Below are 20,453 nucleotides of genomic sequence, written 5' to 3'. Positions count from 1 at the left end.
CCCTATCCAGCCCCTTCATTATCTTACATGTCTCTATAAGATCACCCCTCATCCTTCTAAACTCCAACGAGTACAGACCCAATCTGTTTAATCTCTCCTCATAAGCCACACCCCTAATCTCCGGTATCAACCTGGTGAACCTTCTCTGCACTCCCTCCAAGGCCAATATATCCTTTCGCAAATAAGGGGACCAAAACTGCACACAGTACTCCAGTTGCGGCCTCACCAGTGCCTTGTACAGTTGCAGCAAGACCTCCCTGCTTTTATATTCTATCCCCCTCGCGATAAAGGCCAACATTCCATTCGCCTTCTTGATCACCTGCTGCACCTGCAGACTGAGTTTTTGCGATTCGTGCACAAGGACCCCCAGGTCCCTCTGCACAGTCGCACGATGTAATTTTTCTCCATTTAAATAATATTCCAATTTACTATTATTTCTTCCAAAGTGGATAACCTCACATTTGCTAACGTTATATTCCATCTGCCAGATCCTCGCCCACTCGCTCAGCCTATCCAAATCTCTCTGTTTCTACCGATTTTTGAGGAAGAGAGTTCCAGAGACTCGCCACCCTGAGAGAAAAAAATCCCTCATCTCTGTCTTAAACACTGATCCCTTATTTCTAAAGGGTTCCAGATTCTCCCACAAGAGGAAGCATCCTCTCCACATCCACCCTGTCAACACCCCTCAGGATCATATTTTCAATCAAATCATCTCTTACTCTTCAAAGCTCCAGCGGATATCAGTCTAGTCTGTCCAACCTTTCCTCCCATTCCTGGTAACAATCCAGTAAACCTTCTCTGAACTGCTCCTAATGCATTTACATCTTTCCTTAAATAAGGAAACCAATATTGTACACATCACTCTAGATGTGGTCTCACAAATGCCTTGTAAGACTGAAGCATAACTTCCCTACGTTTGTATTCAGTTCCTCTCGCAATAAACAATAACATTCTGTTAGCACCCTGAGCCTGGTCAACCTTTACTGATAGGTATAGCCTCTCAATTCAGGAATCATCTTTATAAATCATTTTTGTGACTTCTCTAATGCCTCCAAATCCTTTTCTTTAAAAAAAACAGAACTGCGCAAAGTGTGATCGCACCAAGATTCACTGCAAGTTTCACACAACTTCTCTGCTTTAGAGTTCTAAAACGTGGAATTTACACATTCTCCCTGTGTCTGCGTGGGTTTCCTCCGGGTGCTCCGGTTTCCTCCTACACTCCAAAGATGTGTAGGTTGGGTGGATTGGCCATGTTAAATTGCCCCTTAGTATCCCAAGATGTGTAGGTTGGGGGGATTAGTGAGATAAATGCGCGGGGTTATGGGGATAGGGCAAGGGGGTGGGCCCCGGTAAGATGCTCTTTCGGAGAGCCAGTGCAGACTCGATGGGCCGGATGGCCTCTTTCTACACTCTCGGGATTCTATAATTCTATGATGTCTTCCAACTTGGGCTATAAATCCATGTATTTATTAAATACTAGCAGTTAAATATTAGATCTGAATGATCGTTGCTAAACATCATCATTAGAAAGATCAAAGCAAAGATAGCGCTTTGTAACGGGTTGCAGAGACAGGAGGAGTGGCGAGTCTCAAGGATTAGGCCGTTCAAGAGTGAAATCAGAAATCACACACAATGCTTGAGGCTTGGGGTCATTTGAAACCCCCAAATCCGGAGCAAAATGGAGCAAAGGCAAATAAATGGCGTTGAGGTACAGATCAGCCGTGATCTAAGTAAGTGGCAGAGCAGGCTCAAGGGCTGAATGGCCTCTTGTTCCTCTGTAAAAACAAGACCACACACAAATATTTTTAAATTTCCAAACCAAAGAGAAACATGAGCTTTACATTTTCTACATGAGCTAGTTTGTAAAATTGTTGGCTATTTCTATTGTAAATATTCACTCTACATCGAGCACCGTGACATTGAAGAACTCTTTATTCTTTCACTGAATCTGTGCGTCACTGGCTAGCATTTGTTGTCATGATGTGGAGATGCCGGCGTTGGACTGGGGTAAGCACAGTAAGAAGTCTCACAACACCAGGTTAAAGTCCAACAGGTTTATTTGGTAGCAAATACCATAAGCTTTCGGAGCTTGCTGCTCCTTCGTCAGATGGAGTGGTCTCTGTTCTCCAACAGTGCACAGACACAGAAATCAAGTTACAGAATACTAATTAGAATGCAAATCTCTACAGCCAGCCAGGTCTTAAAAGGTACAGATAATGTGGTTGGAGGGAACATTAAACACAGGTTAAAGAGATGTGTATTGTCTCCAGACAGAACAGCTGGTGAGATTATGCAAGACCAGGGGCAAGCTGTGGGGGTTACTGATAATGTGACATAAATCCAACATCCCGGTTTAGGCCGTCCTCATGTGTGCGGAACTTGGCTATCACTTTCTGCTCAGCGACTCTGCGCTGTCATGTGTCGTGAAGGCCGCCTTGGAGAACGCTTACCTGAAGATCCAAGGCTGAATGCCCGTGACTGCTGAAGTGCTCCCCCACAGGAAGAGAACAGTCTTGCCTGGTGATTGTCGAGCGGTGTTCATTCATCCGTTGTCGTAGCGTCTGCATGGTTTCCCCAATGTACCATGCCTCGGGACATCTTTTCCTGCAGCGTATCAGGTAGACAACGTTGGCCGAGTTGCAAGAGTATGTACCGTGTACCTGGTAGATGGTGTTCTCACGTGAGATGATGGCATCCGTGTCGATGATCCGGCACGTCTTGCAGAGGTTGCTGTGGCAGGGTTGTGTGGTGTCATGGTCACTGTTCTCCTGAAGGCTGGGTAGTTTGCTGCGGACAATGGTCTGTTTGAGGTTGCGTGGTTGTTTGAAGGCAAGAAGTGGGGGTGTGGGGATGGCCTTGGCGAGATGTTCGTCTTCATCAATGACATGTTGAAGGCTCCGGAGGAGATGCCGTAGCTTCTCCGCTCCGGGGAAGTACTGGACGACGAAGGGTACTCTGTCCACCGTGTCCCGTGTTTGTCTTCTGAGGAGGTCGGTGTGGTTTTTCGCTGTGGCGCGTCGGAACTGTTGATCAATGAGTCAAGCGCCATATCTTGTTCTTATGAGGGCATCTTTCAGCGTCTGGAGGTGTCAACTGTCGTCAACTGCCAGTTCAATGCCGTCAACTGCCAGTTTCCAGATGCAATTCTACAACTCATCCGCTTCATCCTGGACCACAATATCTTCTTCAACAACCAGTTCTTCATCCAGACACACGTAACAGCCATGGGGACAAAATTCGCACCTCAATATGCCAACATCTTCATGCACAGGTTCGAACAAGACTTCTTCACCGTACAGGACTTTCAACCGATGCTATACACTCGATACATCGATGACATTTTCTTCCTTTGGAGTCATGGTGAGCAATCACTGAAACAACTATATGATGACATCAACAAGTTCCATCCCACCATCAGACTCACCATGGACTACTCTCCGGAATCGGTTGCATTCTTGGACACACGCATCTCCATTAAGGACGGTCACCTCAGCACCTCACTGTAGCGCAAGCCCACGGATAACCCCATGATGCTCCACTTCTCCAGCTTCCACCCTAAACACGTTAAAGAAGCCATCCCCTACGGACAAGCCCTCTGAATACACAGGATCTGCTCGGATGAGGAGGATCGCAACAGACACCTCCAGACGCTGAAAGATGCCCTCATAAGAACAGGATATGGCGCTCGACTCATCGATCAACAGTTCCGACGCGCCACAGCGAAAAACCGCACCGACCTCCTCAGAAGACAAACACGGGACACGGTGGACAGAGTACCAAAATTCATCACCTCACATTTACCTAAGTTAAATTCCATTTGCCATTCGTCAGCCCACTGGCCCAATTGATCAAGATCCTGTTGCAATCCTAGATAACCTTCTTCACTGTCCACTATCCCACCAATCTTGGTGTCATCTGCAAACTTACTAACCATGCCTCCAAAATTCTCATCCAAATCATGAATATAAATAACAAATAACAGTGGGCCCAGCACCGATCCCTGAGGCACACCGCTGGTCACAGGCCTCCAGTCTGAAAAACAATCCTTTGCAACCACCCTCTGGCTTCTGTCATCAAGCCAATTTTGTATCTAATTGGCTACCTCACCCTGGATCCCGTGAGATTTAACCTTATGCAACAACCTACCATGCGGTTCTTTGTCACAGGCCTTGCTGAAGTCCATGTAGACAACATCAACTGCACTGCCCTCATCTACCTTCTTGGTTACCCCTTCAAAAAACTCAATCAAATTTGTGAGACATGATTTTCCACTCACAAAGCCATGCTGACTGTCCCTAATCAGTCCTTGCGTCTCTAAATGCCTGTGGATCCTATCTCTCAGAATATCTTCGAATAACTTACCCACTACAGACGTTAGGCTCACCGGCCTGTAGTTCCCAGGCTTTTCCCTGCAGCCCTTCATAAACAAAGGCACAACATTTGCCACTCTCCAATCTTCAGGCACCTCACCTGTGGCTATTGAAGATTCAAATATGTCCGCGAGGGGACCTGCAATTTCCTCCCTAGCCTCCCACAACTATCTGGGAAATGGTTCAGGTTCTAAGATGTTGGTCCAGATAACACTTTTATTGCCAGTGCATTAGGACATGAATATAAAAGGAATTGACAAGATTACTTCTCAAGCTCCTGTCACTTTGTTGTTACATTTATCTCAGTTTTATATAAATTGAAACCATTTTACCTCCAGAATATTATTGGAATGATTGAATTAATCAAGAGTCACTTCACATTCTTTTGAACTAACATTAAATAGACAATAATGAAATGTTAACAATACTTGCAATCTATATCTTCTCACTAAGGTTAACTTGATTCCTCAGACAGAAGAGTCATCCCAGAAAATTCACCTTGTTGAGTGGGGGAGTGACAGCGAGACATTTCTCCTTGTCTTTCCTGGCGAAGATTCACAGCTGACAGAGACTGAAATCTATCAGTGCTCAAGGGAAAGGGGTTGGTGCTTATTTTGCCAGGTGCTGACAGAAATAGTAAATAACATGAGACTGAGCTCCCAGATGGCCCTTATGTAATTAGGGCAGCATACAAACGATTGCAAAATGGAGGGCAGGTTTATTATTAACCATATGAATCTTGTTCCAGCTTGTTCAATATGCGTACAAAGAGGATGGGTGGTGGGTGTAAGGCCTCAAATGAAATTAAAATAACAGATGGTTGTAAGGTAATAAGCCAAAGGATATTGAGGATGGTTTAAGATAAAGTAATGGAGAGGAGCCATTCTGAACAAAGCAGCTTTCAGAATGGGGGAAAATGAGAGAGAATGTGCAGAGGTTTTCAAATAGAGAAAGGTAACAGGTTATCAGGATGTAGATAAGACTCACAGGGCTGTTTGTAAAACAGAGCCCGGTTCAGGAGGTCCAAAATACTTTGTACAATTAATGAACTTTGATAAGAAATATTCATTGGCTATATTCATAGTCAATAAAGGTCAACGGTAATAAAATAAATATGGAAAAGGAAATGTATTGTCTCTCTCTGTCCTCTCCTTTCCTAAGGCGCACTAAAGATAAATGAATCATACAGGTTGTCAACAAATTCAGAGTTTCACTCACTCAGAAAATCTCAATTCTGGATGAGAAACGCAACAGCCATTTTTAAGAACAAAGAAAATTCCAGCACAGGAACGGGCCCTTCGGCCCTCCAAGCCTGCACCGACCATGCTGCCCCGACTTAACTAAAACCCCAAATAATTATTAATAATTAGATAATGAGGGAAAAAACTTTGTATCCCAGTCTGCTGGTGGCACGAGGCAGATTTGAATCAATGTCGATGGAATCTTTATTCTGCCGAGACTTTGAAAGATGAAGTGAATTTCCAGAACTGTAGCAAATGTTGTCAAATGTGAGATTTCACTTTGGACCAAAAAACAGGGGACTTTCTAAATGGTGAAAAGCAAGAAACAGCAAGCGGCCAAAGGAACTTGGAAATCCAGGTACAGGAATCATTAAAATGTCACGAAAAGTACTGAAAGTAATCGTAAAGGCCATAGAATACTGGTCTTTATATCTGGAGGATTAGAATACAAGGAGGTAAAAGTTACGCTACAGCTCTGCAGAGCTCAGATTGTACCGGGAGTAACGGTGAGCAGTTCTGGGAACCACACCTTAGGAAGGATATACTGGCTTGGAGGGAGTACAGCGTAGATTTACCAGAATGACACTGGGACTCAAACTGACAGATGGACACAAACTCAGGTTGCATTTTTTTGAAGGTTAAAGGATGAATGGATCAAGGTTTTCAATATGGGGAGGGGAGCGGGTAGAGGTAGGGAGGGAAGCAGGGGGCAGGGCATTGGGGAGGGGAGAGAAGGATTGACAAGGGAGAGACGAGAGGGAATGGGGGGGGGGATGGGGTGAGAGGGATAGAGCAGAGGAGTGAGGAAAGGGGAGGGATGGAGGTTGGAGAGGGGAGGGCCAGAGGAGAGGGGGAGATGATCAGAGTGGGAAGGGGGAGAGGAGGGTGAGGCTGGTGATGTTGTGAAGATTAAAGATAGGCAAATCACCCCGTCCCCATCTGATTCTACAATAAGGTCGTAAAATGTGGAACTTACCTTCTGACAGGCAATCTTCCACGAAAGAGCAGTCAGTTTAGCGTCTGAAGCAAAAGGAACACAGAGCTAACTGAACTGGCAATTCAGTTTGTCAGAGGGTCAGAGTGTGTAGCTCTGAATCAGTGCTCACACTGTTCTGGACCTGAGGCAATAACTGCCCAGCAGAGGAGCGCCAGCGTTTACCTTCCACCCTCAGTCACTTCATCTGTGCAGTCCAAAAATATGTCAAATATTTTTATCGACTCAATCCTTATAGCATTCAAAAGGAATTTTAAAAAAAAATTAACTACACAAGTTATAACTTGGCAATTCTGGGCCGTGTCACAGCAAAGAATCAACAACTCTCAACTTGTAAAGAGGGAAAACGGTAAAGGTTACATTTCTGACACGAGAGTGTGCAATAAACAGCCTCTACTGCAGCTGGGAACATGTCAGACATACCTGTTTATTGGTAAGAGTGTGCCAATGCTTAGAGTTGGATAATAATCCTTCATCGGATTGTGTGTTGGCCCATCCAGATTTCCTTGGATCCCAGGATTTTAGATTCTAACTGACGTGGGGATTTCCAGCTTGCATCAATCTAGAGGAAGTGATCTGTAAACAGCAAGGGCCTCTCTCTGTGGTTTCTCTGCTTCTAAAGTTTAGTGAATCTAATAAAACCCTCCTTGTGTACCAAGGACTGTGTGCCGCACTCCAACATTTCTCAACGTACCTTTCAAAGGTTCAGTCTGTAACTTCGCCCAGACAGGATCTGCGATCAGGGGCACATACAGAAAATGTAAAGTTGTACTCGTTCCTTCTGGATAGTGTCCCAAGTATTCTCACTGAGTCCCTAAGCTCGCCTCAAAAATGTTTGAATTTGAACAGAGGGTGAGGTTTGCTTGGTTTCACACACTTTGACCCTGGAATTCTGCGTTTAATGGGGAAACCTGGTCCTGGCCCCACGCGAAGCAGCATAGGGCTGTGTTGGATTGTGTATATGGGACCTGCAACACTACAGCTATCCCGGGGCGGGGGGGGGGGGGGGGGGGGGGTAAATTGGAAATTCTTGCAGATATGAGAATTAGACATCAACTGGGCCCTGATTACACATCTAGGGCGGTACAGTGGCACAGTGGTTAGCACTGCTGCCTCACAGCGCCAGAGACCCAGGTTTGATTCCCGGCTTGGGTCACTGTCTGTGTGGAGTCTGCACGTTCTCCCCGTGTCTGCGTGGGTTTCCTCCGGGTGCTCCGGTTTCCTCTCACATTCTGAAAGACGTGCTGGTTAGGGTGCATTGACCCAAACAGGTGTCGGACTGTAGCAACTAGGGGAATTTCACAGTGACTTCATTGCAATGTTAATGTAAGCCTTACTTCTGACTAATAAATTTACTTTACATCTCTGGAACAAAGGATGCAACTTGTGTTTTTTCTGCCTTTCACAGAGATTGCATTATTGAAGGTGAGGGTGAGGATGTGGGGGTGGGAGGACAGGAGATTACATAATCACAGCATTGTTAGAGCATAAAAGGAGGCTATTCAGCCCATCGTGTCTGTGCTGGCTCTCCACAGAAGCAATTTACCTCCTGCCATTCCCTGCCTTCTCCAAACAGCCCTGCTTGTTCCTTCTTTTAAAATAACAATACAATTTCTAGCTTTGTCTTAAAAATGTCAGGTGTTTAAAGCTGGAAATCTAGTACGTGAGCATAAGCTTTGACAAAGGGTCATCTGGACTTGAAACGTCAGCTCTTTTCTCTCCTTACAGATGCTGCCAGACCTGCTGAGATTTTCCAGCGTTTTCTCTTTTAGTGCCTGAGCATACTTGTTTTAGTGCTGACTAATCCTGAAGGAGGGTGTGTGTCTATGAGGTATTGCTTTTAAATTGGAACAACAATAGTCCTGTTAAGGATTATACTGTGACATGTTCAAGTCTTGTAATTGGTAAAAGTTATGCTAATTGTTCTTATTATATTTTAACTATGTTCTTAAATGAAGTTTATTTTGATAAAAACTTCCTAGTGGGTCACTTGAATCAAACCTGGAGTGAAACACATTATGCTCACCTTAATGCCAAAATCAAATGTAAAACTTAGGGTCTAGGCTAACTTCATAAAACACCTTGGAGTTTCAAGTCTGGGCCTTAAGAAATGAAAAAGACCTTTATGAGTAACAATGGTAAGCAATGGTTGAGGTTCAGTGGCTACATTCATCTGTAAATATGTTTGTGAAAGATCAATTTTGCTGAATTTCTGCCCACCTGATAACCCGGCAAACAAATCTTCAATTAAAGGAAGCGGATATTGACCAGCACACAACACTGGATTTATAGTTGTTTTAAAATCACCACAAATACAAACAGAACCATCTGGTTTCATGACAGGTATGATTGGCATCTCTTTTGCTTTGAGACTTTTTTGTTGTATTGGGCTTTATCTCAAGTTTCACTTGCACCCCCTTCATTCAGCCCAGTGTCTCTTCGAACACACTCTTGTATTTATCCAGAAGGTGCTGTGGGTCTGTTTTGACATCGACCAATCTGTTGACAGCTCTCCAAATGAGCTTTATCTTCTCCAACCATGATCTCCCAAATAGAGCTGGAAAATTACCATGGGCCACACGGAGAGGCAACTCCACTGTTTGTCCACTCAACTCTGCGTTGACCATGATGTAACGGAATGATCTCTTCCGTATATGTCCATAAAATCACATCAGCTGGTTTTAAAGGAAGATGCTTCAGCTTTTGCTGGTGTGTAGTCTCAGGAATCAAAGATACCGCAGCCCAGTATCAACCTCCATCCTGATAGGTTGTTCACATATCTTCAGAATTACCCAGAATCTATGTGATTCATCCTGTATCGATTAGACATTTAGTTGGAGCTCTTCATCATAATTCTGGACCTTCTTTTCTTCACAGTCGTAATTTTTTTTCCATGTTGTAATTTTTTTGTAGAATGCAACTTGTTCTTCTTCTTGAAGGTGTTGTGGAACAAATTATTAAACAAAATAATCTCAGGACACCCAGTACAGAACAATCGTTTATTAGCCAACACTTTGGGAAAGCAGAATCTCAGAGAAGGATCTTCTGAGGCAGACTCTACCCTCACTGAAGAACCATGCAATATTTATACATTCTAAGTCATGAGGGCAAGGCATTATTTACATTCCAACATTGTCTGGATCAGGTTTTACATCAAACAATTTGCAAATGTTGACAAGGGAGGGTGTCTACTATCCCAAGACCTATCGATCTTTCTTATCTCTCTTTGGCTCCTTGTAGTCTTCCTTAGTGCTTGTTGCTACCAGGCTTTGTCCTTGCACTCTTCACTCACATGAGCAGTCTTCATTCATATATCAACATGATTTATTCCCCTGATTAACTTCAACTTTCCAGCACTTTTACATAGATTCCCTACTCCTTGTGATGACAGTAAGAAGTCTCACAACACCATGTTAAAGTCCAACAGGTTTATTTGGAATCACGAGCTTTCGGAGCGCTGCTCCTTTATCAGGTGAGTGAAGGTTAGTTCACAAACATGGCATATATAGGCAAAGACACAATTGCAAGATCTTGGGTTCATGTCATACTACTTGTGACCCTCACCATACTGCCTGGGTTTGCAAAATCCTACGAACTGTCCTGGATTGAGACAATTCACACCTCTTTAACCTGTGATTATCCCTCTCTCCACGCACACTGTCTGTACCTGTAAAGACTTGATTATCTGTAAAGACTCGCATTCCAACTACTCTTCACATTCCAATCTGTAATTATCTTGCACTTGTGTCTTTGCCTATATATGTCGTGTTTGTGAACTAACCTCCACTCATCTGATGAAGAAGCAGCGCTCCGAAAGCTCGTGATTCCAAATAAACCTATTGGACTTTAACCTGATGTTGTGAGACTACTTACTGTGCCCACCCCAGTCCAACGCCGCATCTCCACCTCATGGCAACTCTTGTGATGAGACATTTAACCTTATTAGAGATCCCTTGATAACCCATACTCACTACTTGCCCCAAGAAATTGTTGTAATAAACCATATTCATTAATTCCCTCTAACACAAAGAACAAAGAACAGTACAGCACAGGAACAGGCCCTTCGGCCCACCAAGCCTGCACTGATCACGTTATCCTATCATGATCAACCACCTGTATCCCTCTATTCCCCATTTGTTCATGTGTCTATCCAGATAAGTCTTAAATGTCGCTAACGTAACTGCCTCAACCACCTCACTTGGCAGTGCATTCCAGGCCCCCACCTCTGCATAAAAAACTTTCCCTGCACCTCTCCACTGAACCTTGCCCCCTTGCTTGGACATGGAGAGGATGTTTCCACTAGTAGGAAAAACTAGAAGCAGAGGCACAACCACAGGCTAAAGGGACGATCCTTTAAAACAGAGATGAGGAGGAATTTCTTCAGCCAGAGAGTGGTGAATCTGTGGAACTCTTTGCCGCAGAAGGCTGTGGAGGCCGGGTCATTGAGTGTCTTTCAGACAGAGATAGATAGGTTCTTGATTAATAAGGGGATCAGGGGTTATGAGGAAAAGGCAGGAGAATGGGGATGGGAAAGAAATCAGCCATGATTGAATGGTGGAGCAGAATCGATGGGCCGAGTGGCCTAATTCTGCTCCTATGTCTTATGGACTTACTTGTGCCCCCTTATAATTGCTATTGGGAAAAAACTTCCGACTGTTTACCTTATGTATGCCCCTCATAATTTTATAAACTTCTATCAGGTCGCCCCTCAGTCTCCGTCTTTCCAGGGAGAACAATCCCAGTTTACCCAATCTCTCCTCATAGCTAATACCCTCCATACCAGGCAGCATCCTGGTAAACCTTTTCTGCACTCCCTCCAAAGCCTCCACGTCCTTCTGGTAGTGCAGTGACCAGAATTGGATTCTGGTCAGTATTCCAAATGTGGCCAAACCAATGTTTTATATAACTGCAACATAATTTGCCAGCTTTTATACTCGATGCCCCGTCCGATGAAGGCGAGCATGCCACATGCTTTCTTCATCACTTTTTCCACCTGAGCTGCCACTTTAAGGACCTGCACTCCCAGATCTCTCTGTGTGTCTATGCTCCTGATGGTTCTGCCATTTATTTTATAGCTCCCAGCCTTAACACTCCGGCCTTTTGGTTGCCTTGGCCTAGCCCCTGAACGACACAGTGGTTAGCACTGCTGCCTCACAGTGCCATGGACCAGGGTTCAATTCCAACCTTGGTTGAATGTGTGGTTTGCACGTTCTCCCCGTATCTGCATGAGTTTCCTCCGGGTGCTTCAGTTTCCTCCCACAGCCCAAAGATGTGCAGATTGGGTGGATTGGACGTGCTAGATTGCTCCTCAATGTGTAGGTTAGATGGAATGGATTAGCCATGGTAAATGTATGGCGTTACAGGGGCAGAGCGAGGGAAGGGGCCTGGGTAAGACACTCTGACAGAGTTGGTGCAGACCCGATGGCCCGAATGGCCTCTTCTGCACTGTAGGGATTCTATGCTTCCATGAACTCTGACATCAACTGTTTTCTTTACTCACTGTCACCATTGACATTGGCCAGGTAACCAGCTGTGGTTTGTAAAGGTATGTGGTCGGACCATCTATATTATCTGATCTTTTAATACCCCAATTACTATATATGTTTGAGTCCCAAATCCACAGATCTTCCCACCATGTGGATATGTTGATCAGATCTATATCAGCCATTAAAGCACGGTGTGTTGGTGAAGTGTGTCGTATGTTCTTTCTATTCCTTAAGCCTGGGTTTGGATCATTGTCAGTTGTTTCACAGGAAGGGGATTGTATAGCAGTACAATAGGAGTACAGTGTTGGTAAATGTGAGGTCATCCATTTTGGTAGGAATAACAGCAAAATGGACTATTATTTAAATGGTAAAAAATTGCAGCATGCTGCTGTGCAGAGGGACCTGGGTGTCCTTGTGCAGGAATCTCAAGGAGTTGGTTTGCAGGTGCAGCAGGTAATTAAGAAGGCAAATGGAATGTTGCCCTTCATTGCAAGAGGGATGGAGTTTAAAAACAGCGAGGTTATGTTGCAGCTGTATAAGGTGCTGGTGAGGCCACACCTGGAGTACTGTGTACAGTTTTGGTCTCCTTACTTGAGAAAGGATATACTGGCAGTGGAGGGGGTGCAGAGGAGATTCACTAGGTTGATTCCGGAGTTGAGAGGGTTGGCTTTTGAGGAGAGACTGGAGACTGGAGCTATACTCATTGGAATTCAGAAGAATGAGGGGAGATCTTATAGACACATAAAAGATTATGAAAGGAATAGATAAGATAGAAGCAGGGAAGTTGTTTCCACTGGTGGATGAAACTAGAACTAGGGGGCATGGCCTCAAAATAAGGGGAATTAGATCTCGGATTGAGTTGAGGAGGAACTTCTTCACACAAAGGGTTGTGAATCTGTGGAATTCCCTGCCCAGTGAAGCAGTTGAGGCTACCTCATTGAATGTTTTTAAGGCAAGGTAGATAAATTTTTGAACAGTAAAGGAATTAAGGGTTATGGTGAGCGGGCGGGTAAGTGGAGCTGAGTCCACGAAAAGATGATCTTATTGAATGGTGGAGCAGGCTCGAGGGGCCAGATGGCCAATCCTGCTCCTAGTTCTTATATTCTTATGTGTTGATTGTGTTTAATTGTCCTTCACACTTTCTGTGATTTTATGGGTCAACTGTTCCTCTCTTTTATATTCCCACATCTTCCACTTTCCCTACTAGTGTACTATATGCTGTATGCTGTACATACAGTATTCACTTTGGTCTTAAGGATAAAAAATCTGAATATTTTTTAAAAGGTGAGAAACTTGTAAACGTTGATGTTCTAAATTTAAGAGATTGGGTTAAACTGGCGTAGAAAACACAGCGAATTGGCATGCAGCAAGTAAGTAAGAATGCAAATTACATGCTGATCATTGCGAGGGTCTTGGAATGCAGGAATAATGAAGTCTACAATTGCGCAGGGTTTTGGTGAGACCACATCTGGAACAGTGTGTGCAGTTTTGGTCTCCATATTTAAGAAAGGATATACTTGTATTGAAGGAGGTACAGCAAAGGCTCACTCGATTGGTCCCTGGGGTGAAAGGATTGTCCAATGATGAGAGACTGAGTGAAATGTGCTTCTTTTCTTTGGAGTTTAGAAAAATGAGAGATGATCTCATTGAAACCTACAAGATTCTGAAGGGTTTGATAGGGTGAATTTTGAGAAATTGTTTCCACTGATTGGAGAATCTAAAACACGGGGACACAATCTCAGGTCAGGGGCCAAACGTCTAGGACCGAGACAAGGAGAAATTTCTTCACTCAAAGAGTTGTGAATCTTTGGAATTCTCTACCCCAGAGGTTTGCAGATGCTCCATCGTTGATTTAGGGCTGGGGCAAGGCTGAGTTTTGGTCTCTGAGGGAATCGCGGGATTTGGGGAGAGTGTGGGGTAAATGGCAGCTGAAGCCGTGATTGTATTGAATGGCGGAGCTTGTCATGTGATCCACTCCTGCTCTTATTTCTTACGATTTTATGTTCTAGAAGCTTCCCTTCCACCAAGGTTAAACTGACTGCTCTGTAGTCACTGGGCTTTTATTTACATCCTTTTTTGAACAAGGGTGTCACATTTAGAATAAAAACAGAAAATGTTGGAAAAACGCAGCTGATGTGGGAACATCTGTGGGGAGAGAAACTGAGTTAAGGTGACTCGAAATGTGAACTCTGTTTCTCTCTCCACAGATGTTGCCATATCAGCTGAGCCTTTTCACCATTTTCTGTTTTTTTTCATATTTCCACAGTGTTTTGCTTTTATTTCAGTGTAACATTTGTAATTCCCCAGTCCTCTGGCACCACTCCTGAGTCTAAGGAAAATTGGGAAGTGGTGACCAGTGTCTCCACAATTTCCACTCTCACTTGCTTCGGTATCCGTGGATGCATCCCATCTGGATTTATCATCTCCAAGTACAGACAGCCCTATCCAATACCTCCTCCTCATCAATTTTAAACATTTCTCCTGTCTGAGTGACCTCCTCTGTTAACTTGGTAAAGACAGTTCCAAAGTATTCACTTAATTCCTCAGCTATGCCCTCTGTCTCTGTGCATAAATCCCCTTTTAGGCCCCTATTGGACCCTACTCCTCCTTTTAATACCCTTTTACTAGTTATATAATAGTTGGTAGGGTAGTAAGTGCCCAGTTTGAATGCTCCAAGCATTGTGTATGCATGGCAGACTTTACGCACCAGTGTGGCATTTCCAGTTGATTAATTTTGTATGTTTGTAGATAATTTGTTTGCATTGGTTAAAGCAGGTGAAACAAGAATATATATATAGGGGCGACACGGTGGCACAGTGGTTAACATTGCTGCCTCACAGCACCAAGGATCCGGGTTCAATCCTGGTCTCGGGTCAGTGTGTGCGGAGTTTCCACGATCTCCCCGTGTCTGCATGGGTTTCCTCCGGGCGCTCCGGTTTCCTCCCACAGTCCAAAGATGTGCGGGTTAGGTTGATTGGCCATGCTAAATTGACCCTAGCATCAGGAGATTAGCAGGGTAAATGTGTGGGGTTACGGGAATAGTGGCCTGGGTGGGATTGTGGTCAGTGCAGGCTCGATGGGCTGAATGGACTCATTCTGCATTGTAGGGATTCCAAAAAAATAAAAATAAAACCAAGCTGCTGCCGTAACTGCCTCCAGCGAGTGCAAAAGCTGCAGGTTTCTGATACACTGCCAGCAGCCTCCAGGTAAAGTCCAATCATTGTAATTAGAAATTAGGACCAAAACTCTGTGTTAAAACCAGATGTTCAGACAGGCATGTCTTATTCTCACAGCACTGACTGAACACCTGTTTTACAGAGGGAAGATGGTAACATAATAGTCATGTCACTGGACAGTAATCCAGAGGCCCGCATTAATCTGCGGACTCGGGTTCAAATCCCACCACAGCAGCTGGTGGAATACAGTAAATAAATCTGGAATATGAAGCTATGGAACTATCACTGATTGGTGTAATACACATCTGGTTCACTAACGTCCTTCAGGGAAGGAAATCTGCCGTCCTTACCCGGTCTGGCCTACATGTGACTCCAGAGCCACTGCAATGTGGTTGACTCGAAACTGCCCTCTGAAATGTCCGAGCGAGACACTCAGTTCAAGGGCAATTAGGGATGGTGATAAATGCTGGCCCAGCCAGCGACACCCATATCCCATAAATGATTAGAAAATAGTCGTCAGTCACATTCCTCCAATCCCACATCGAGACTGTCTCTATTGTCTATCGTTACCTACCTGGGCCAGTCAATAAGTGATGGGCTCCATGCTGGAATTGGACAATTTTGGCTGGCACTGCCAGTGCTGGTTGCTCTGTGTGTTTCTCTCCCTCTCTGCAGCATCTTTTCAATTTCCGGTTTCTGTGGAGATGAGAAGAATGAGTTTTCTCCTGTGCAATTGTTTACCTTCCTGGTAAAGGTGTCCCCTCAGTGCACAATCCTCAAATAGGGGAAAGCATTTCTGATCTGTTAGAGAGTGCGATAGGCAAGGACGGGTAAAGTCAATCCGGTTTGAATCTGACAGATAGCAGATTGTTTGTTGCATTATTTGGGTTTTATTTTGAACAGATTTCCAAATTGGGAGCAGAATTCAACAGCCAGATTGGCGAAATGAAGAAGAATCACAAAGTAAATGATCTGGGAGAGCTTAATTATTTATTTATCGGTAGGGATAGATGGGATGGAATGGAAAATAGACAACAGAATTCTGAAAACATCTTGGTTTGACATCTCATCAGAAAGGTGGCAGTTCTGACAGTGCAGCACTCCCTCAGCACTGACCCTCTGACAGTGTGGCGCTCCCTCAGCACTGACCCTCTGACAGTGCGGCACTCCCTCAGCACTGACCCTCTGACAGTGCGGCGCTCCCTCAGCACTGACCCTCTGACAGTGTGGCGCTCCCTCAGCACTGACCCTCTGACAGTGCAGCACTCCCACAGCACTGACCCTCTGACAGTGTGGCGCTCCCTCAGCACTGACCCTCTGACAGTGCAGCACTCCCTCAGCACTGATCCTCTGACAGTGTGGCGCTCCCTCAGTACTGACCCTCTGACAGTGTGGCGCTCCCTCAGTACTGACCCTCTGACAGTGCAGCACTCCCTCAGCACTGACCCTCTGACAGTGCAGCACTCCCTCAGCACTGACCCTCTGACCGTGTGGCACTCCCTCAGTACTGACCCTCTGACAGTGCAGCACTCCCTCAGTACTGACCCTCTGACAGTGCGGTACTCCCTCAGTACTGACCCTCTGACAATGTGAACATAAGAAATAGGAGCAGGAGTAGGCCATCTAGCCCCTCGAGCCTGCCCCGCCATTCAATAAGATCATGGCTGATCTGAAGTGGATCAGTTCCACTTACGCGTCTGATCCCTATAACCCCTAATTCCCTTACCGATCAGGAATCCATCTATCCATGATTTAAACATTTTCAACGAGGTAGCCTCCACCACTTCAGTGGGCAGAGAATTCCAGAGATTCACCACCCTCTGAGAGAAGAAGTTCCTCCTCAACTCTGTCCTAAACTGACCCCCCCTTTATTTTGAGGCTGTGCCCTCTAGTTCTAGTTTCCTTTCTAAGTGGAAAGAATCTCTCCACCTCTACCCTATCCAGCCCCTTCATTATCTTATACGTCTCTATAAGATCCCCCCTCAGCCTTCTAAATTCCAACGAGTACAAACCCAATCTGCTCAGTCTCTCCTCATAATCAACACCCTTCATCTCTGGTATCAACCTGGTGAACCTTCTCTGCACTCCCTCCAAGGCCAATATATCCTTCCGCAAATAAGGGGACCAATACTGCACACAGTATTCCAGCTGCGGCCTCACCAATGCCCTGTACAGATGCAGCAAGACATCTCTGCTTTTATATTCTATCCCTCTTGCGATATAGGCCAACATCCCATTTGCCTTCTTGATCACCTGTGGCACCTGCAGACTGGGCTTTTGCGTCTCATGCACAAGGACCCCCAGGTCCCTTTGCACAGTAGCATGTTGTAATTTCTTTCCATTTAGATAATAATCCCTCAGCACTGACCCTCTGACAGTGCGGCACTCCCTCAGCACTGACCCTCTGACAGTGCGGCACTCCCTCAGTACTGACCCTCTGACAGTGCGGCACTCCCTCAGCACTGACCCTCTGACAGTGCGGCACTCCCTCAGCACTGACCCTCAAACTCTATGGTCACTTGCTGCCATTCATTGTGTTTTAACTCAGCCTCAGAGAGTCTGTTCCGAGCTCCTCCCGCCACAGCACAGACACCTCCCAGCCCGCAGGGGGCGCAGCGGAGGTCGCTCACAACACTCTTGCCTCTGATCCACAAGCTTCCCTTGATTCTACAGTATTCTGATTGTCAGCCCGAATTATTATTTCATTGGATTCCTTTAAAAAGCAAATAAATGATCGAATTAAAAAAATCGAATTCCCGAGCATTTATTTTTCAGGGAGGGAATGGTGCCACGTGACAGGGAGGTGCACACGCAAGATGGCGGCCTGGGAGTGGGGTCGCAGTGCAGGCTGGGAGCGAGGGCAGGTTATCCAAGATGGCGGCGGGGCAGTGCAGGCCGGGAGTGAGGGCGGATTACTCAAGATGGCGGCAGGTTGAGGACGCAGTGCAGGCCGGGAGTGAGGGCAGCACTCCCAAGATGGCGGCGTTGAGAGCGGCGGCGGGGAGCGGGCGCATTCTCCTCCACACTCGGCAGAAAACCTTCCACCTCTGCAAGGTGAGGGCGGCCTGTGCTCCGGGGGCGGACAGGGGAATCAGACCGCTGGGATGGGCCGGTGCCCGATAGCGGGGGCCCGGCAACTCACAACCGGAGCCCGGCCGGTGTCAAGGTGACCCCGGCCCTCCGGGCCGGCGGGGGTTTCACTGAGGTGCCGGGTCTCCAGCTCCTGTCCCCAGGCTCCATCGCCCGGGAATCGGTGTGGAGAGAGAAATAAAACCCGGCGTCTTGCCGCAACTCCGCTTCCACCCGGCACTCACTCAGCTCCGAGGAGAAATCCCCCTCATCCCAGAATCAACTGGAGATTCTGGGGGAACGGGTCTGAATGAGTCGAGTTCCAGTCTCTCCCACAAGGGAAAGTATCCTCTCAGCATCATCCCCACTGTCAAACCCCCCCCTCAGGATCTTCTATCTGTCAATAGGATTGCTTCTTATCAACTCCAATCTCAGCCCAAAAATCAACCTTCTCTGAACTTCCTCCATCCCTCCTGAAGCAAAAACTGTACACAGTAATCTGTGTTCTCACCTTGACCTGTACAGTTAGAGCAAGAATTCCCTGATTAGATATTCCACCTTCCTTCCAATAATGCCACCAACCCATTGCCCTTCCTAATTACTTGCTGTACCGCATGATAATTTTCTGTGATTCCTCTTCTGCAGATTCTTTCTATTTAGATAATCTGTTTTTCAGATTGATATTTATCCTGCCAAAGTAGACAACCTCAGATTTTCCCATGTTATCCTCCTGCCAAACTTGCCCACTCACTGGTATTCTAGACATGTTCTCATCAACACCCTGTACAACTGCAGTAAAACATCCCTAGTTTTATTTTCCATTCCCCTTGCAATAAACAACATTCCATTTGCCTTCCCAATCACTTACTGTATCTGCATAATTAACCTTTTGTACTAGAACACCCAGATCTCTCCATTTAAATAGTTTACTGCTTTTCTATTCCTGCCAGAGTGAGCAAGTTCACATTTTCCCACATTATTTGCTATCTGCCAAACTATAGTCCACTCACTTAACCTGTCTGTGTTCCTTTGCAGACTCCTTGGGTGAGTTTTCCAGTCCTGTCAGCCCTGGGACCAGAGATTCCCACCCAAGGTCAACCGACCTTGGCTTCTCCATCATATTTACCGTCTTGCTCATGGTAGTACCGGAAGATTTAGGCCCTTATGTACTCTTTGCAATTTATGTTTCCACCTATCTTGGCGACATCAGCAAATTTAGCAACTGTACATTCCATCCCTTCATCCAAGACATTGATATAAATTGTGAATAGTTGAGGCCCCAGCACGGCACATTGGTACCCCACTCGCCGCATCTTGCCAAACTGAAAATTACCCATTTATATTTACTCTGCTTTCTGTTGGCCAACCAATCCTCTATCCATGCTAATATCTTACCCCTACCTCATGACAGCTTAGTTTGCATGATGTATTTGATGTGGGACCTTGTCATGTTGTCTGGAAATCCAAGTACAGCACCTCCTCAGGTTCCCTTTATCAATGTTGTTTGTTACTTCCTCAAAGAACTCCAATAAATTAGGCATACCTGATTTCCCTTTCACAAAACCATGTTGACTCTGCCTGAATACTTTGAGATTTTCTAAATGCCCAATTATAGAGGTGTTTAATAATAGATTCCAGCATTTTCCCTATGAGGGTGTTAAGCTAACTGGCCTGTAGTTTCCTGCATTCTATTCCCCCTTGCCACTTCTTGAATAAAAATATCACGTTTGCTATTTTCCAATCTGATGGGATCTTTCCAGAATTTAGGCAATTTTAGAAAATTAAAGCCAACGCATCTCTGCAGCCAATCGGATAAAACCCAACAGGACTTGGGGACATGTCAGCTTTTAATTCTAACAATTTTCTCAGTACCCTTTCCCTGGTCATTGTAATTGTTTGAAATTGCTGCCTTCGTTTCATCTCTTGATTCACAATTGTTTCTGGGAAGTTATTTATGTCTTTAACAGTAAAGACAGACACAAAATATCTGTTGAATTAATCACTATTTCCATATTCCCCATCAGTAATTCTCTCCCCATTCTCTCAATTTAGAGGACCAACACTCACTCCGCTCTTTTTTTTAAATACCTGTAGAAAGTCTTATAATAGTCTTGATA

The 20,453-nt window shown here is 45.3% G+C and overlaps 2 protein-coding genes across 15 annotated transcripts in view; one reads left to right on the top strand and one right to left on the bottom strand.

Moving 5' to 3' along the window:
- Positions 1-17,872, bottom strand: part of LOC144508694 (CMP-N-acetylneuraminate-beta-galactosamide-alpha-2,3-sialyltransferase 2-like) — a 556,023-nt gene extending 538,151 nt beyond the window's left edge. For 2 of the 13 annotated variants that reach the window (XR_013500328.1, XM_078236984.1), the window contains exon 1: positions 4,869-5,022. The gene's annotated coding sequence lies outside the window, so the exon portion shown is untranslated. Of the gene's footprint in view, positions 1-4,802; positions 5,023-6,587; positions 6,815-7,299; positions 7,404-15,841; positions 15,964-17,701 lie in introns of those variants that run through there. The other 11 variants (XM_078236998.1, XM_078236999.1, XM_078237000.1 and 8 more) reach the window with 11 other exon arrangements.
- Positions 6,925-20,453, top strand: part of cyc1 (cytochrome c-1) — a 30,737-nt gene continuing 17,208 nt past the window's right edge. The window contains exon 1 of one of the 2 annotated variants that reach the window (XM_078237006.1): positions 6,925-7,038. Coding sequence is in view for 1 of the 2 variants with exons in the window: in XM_078237004.1 (XP_078093130.1) it covers positions 18,142-18,321 (180 nt within the window). In the remaining variant the exon portion in view is untranslated. Of the gene's footprint in view, positions 7,039-18,140; positions 18,322-20,453 lie in introns of those variants that run through there. The other variant, XM_078237004.1, reaches the window with a different exon arrangement.

Source organism: Mustelus asterias, chromosome 20 (assembly GCF_964213995.1).
Source record: "Mustelus asterias chromosome 20, sMusAst1.hap1.1, whole genome shotgun sequence".
Classification (NCBI taxonomy): Eukaryota; Metazoa; Chordata; class Chondrichthyes; order Carcharhiniformes; family Triakidae; genus Mustelus; species Mustelus asterias.
This window is presented reverse-complemented; position numbering and strand designations above follow the sequence as displayed.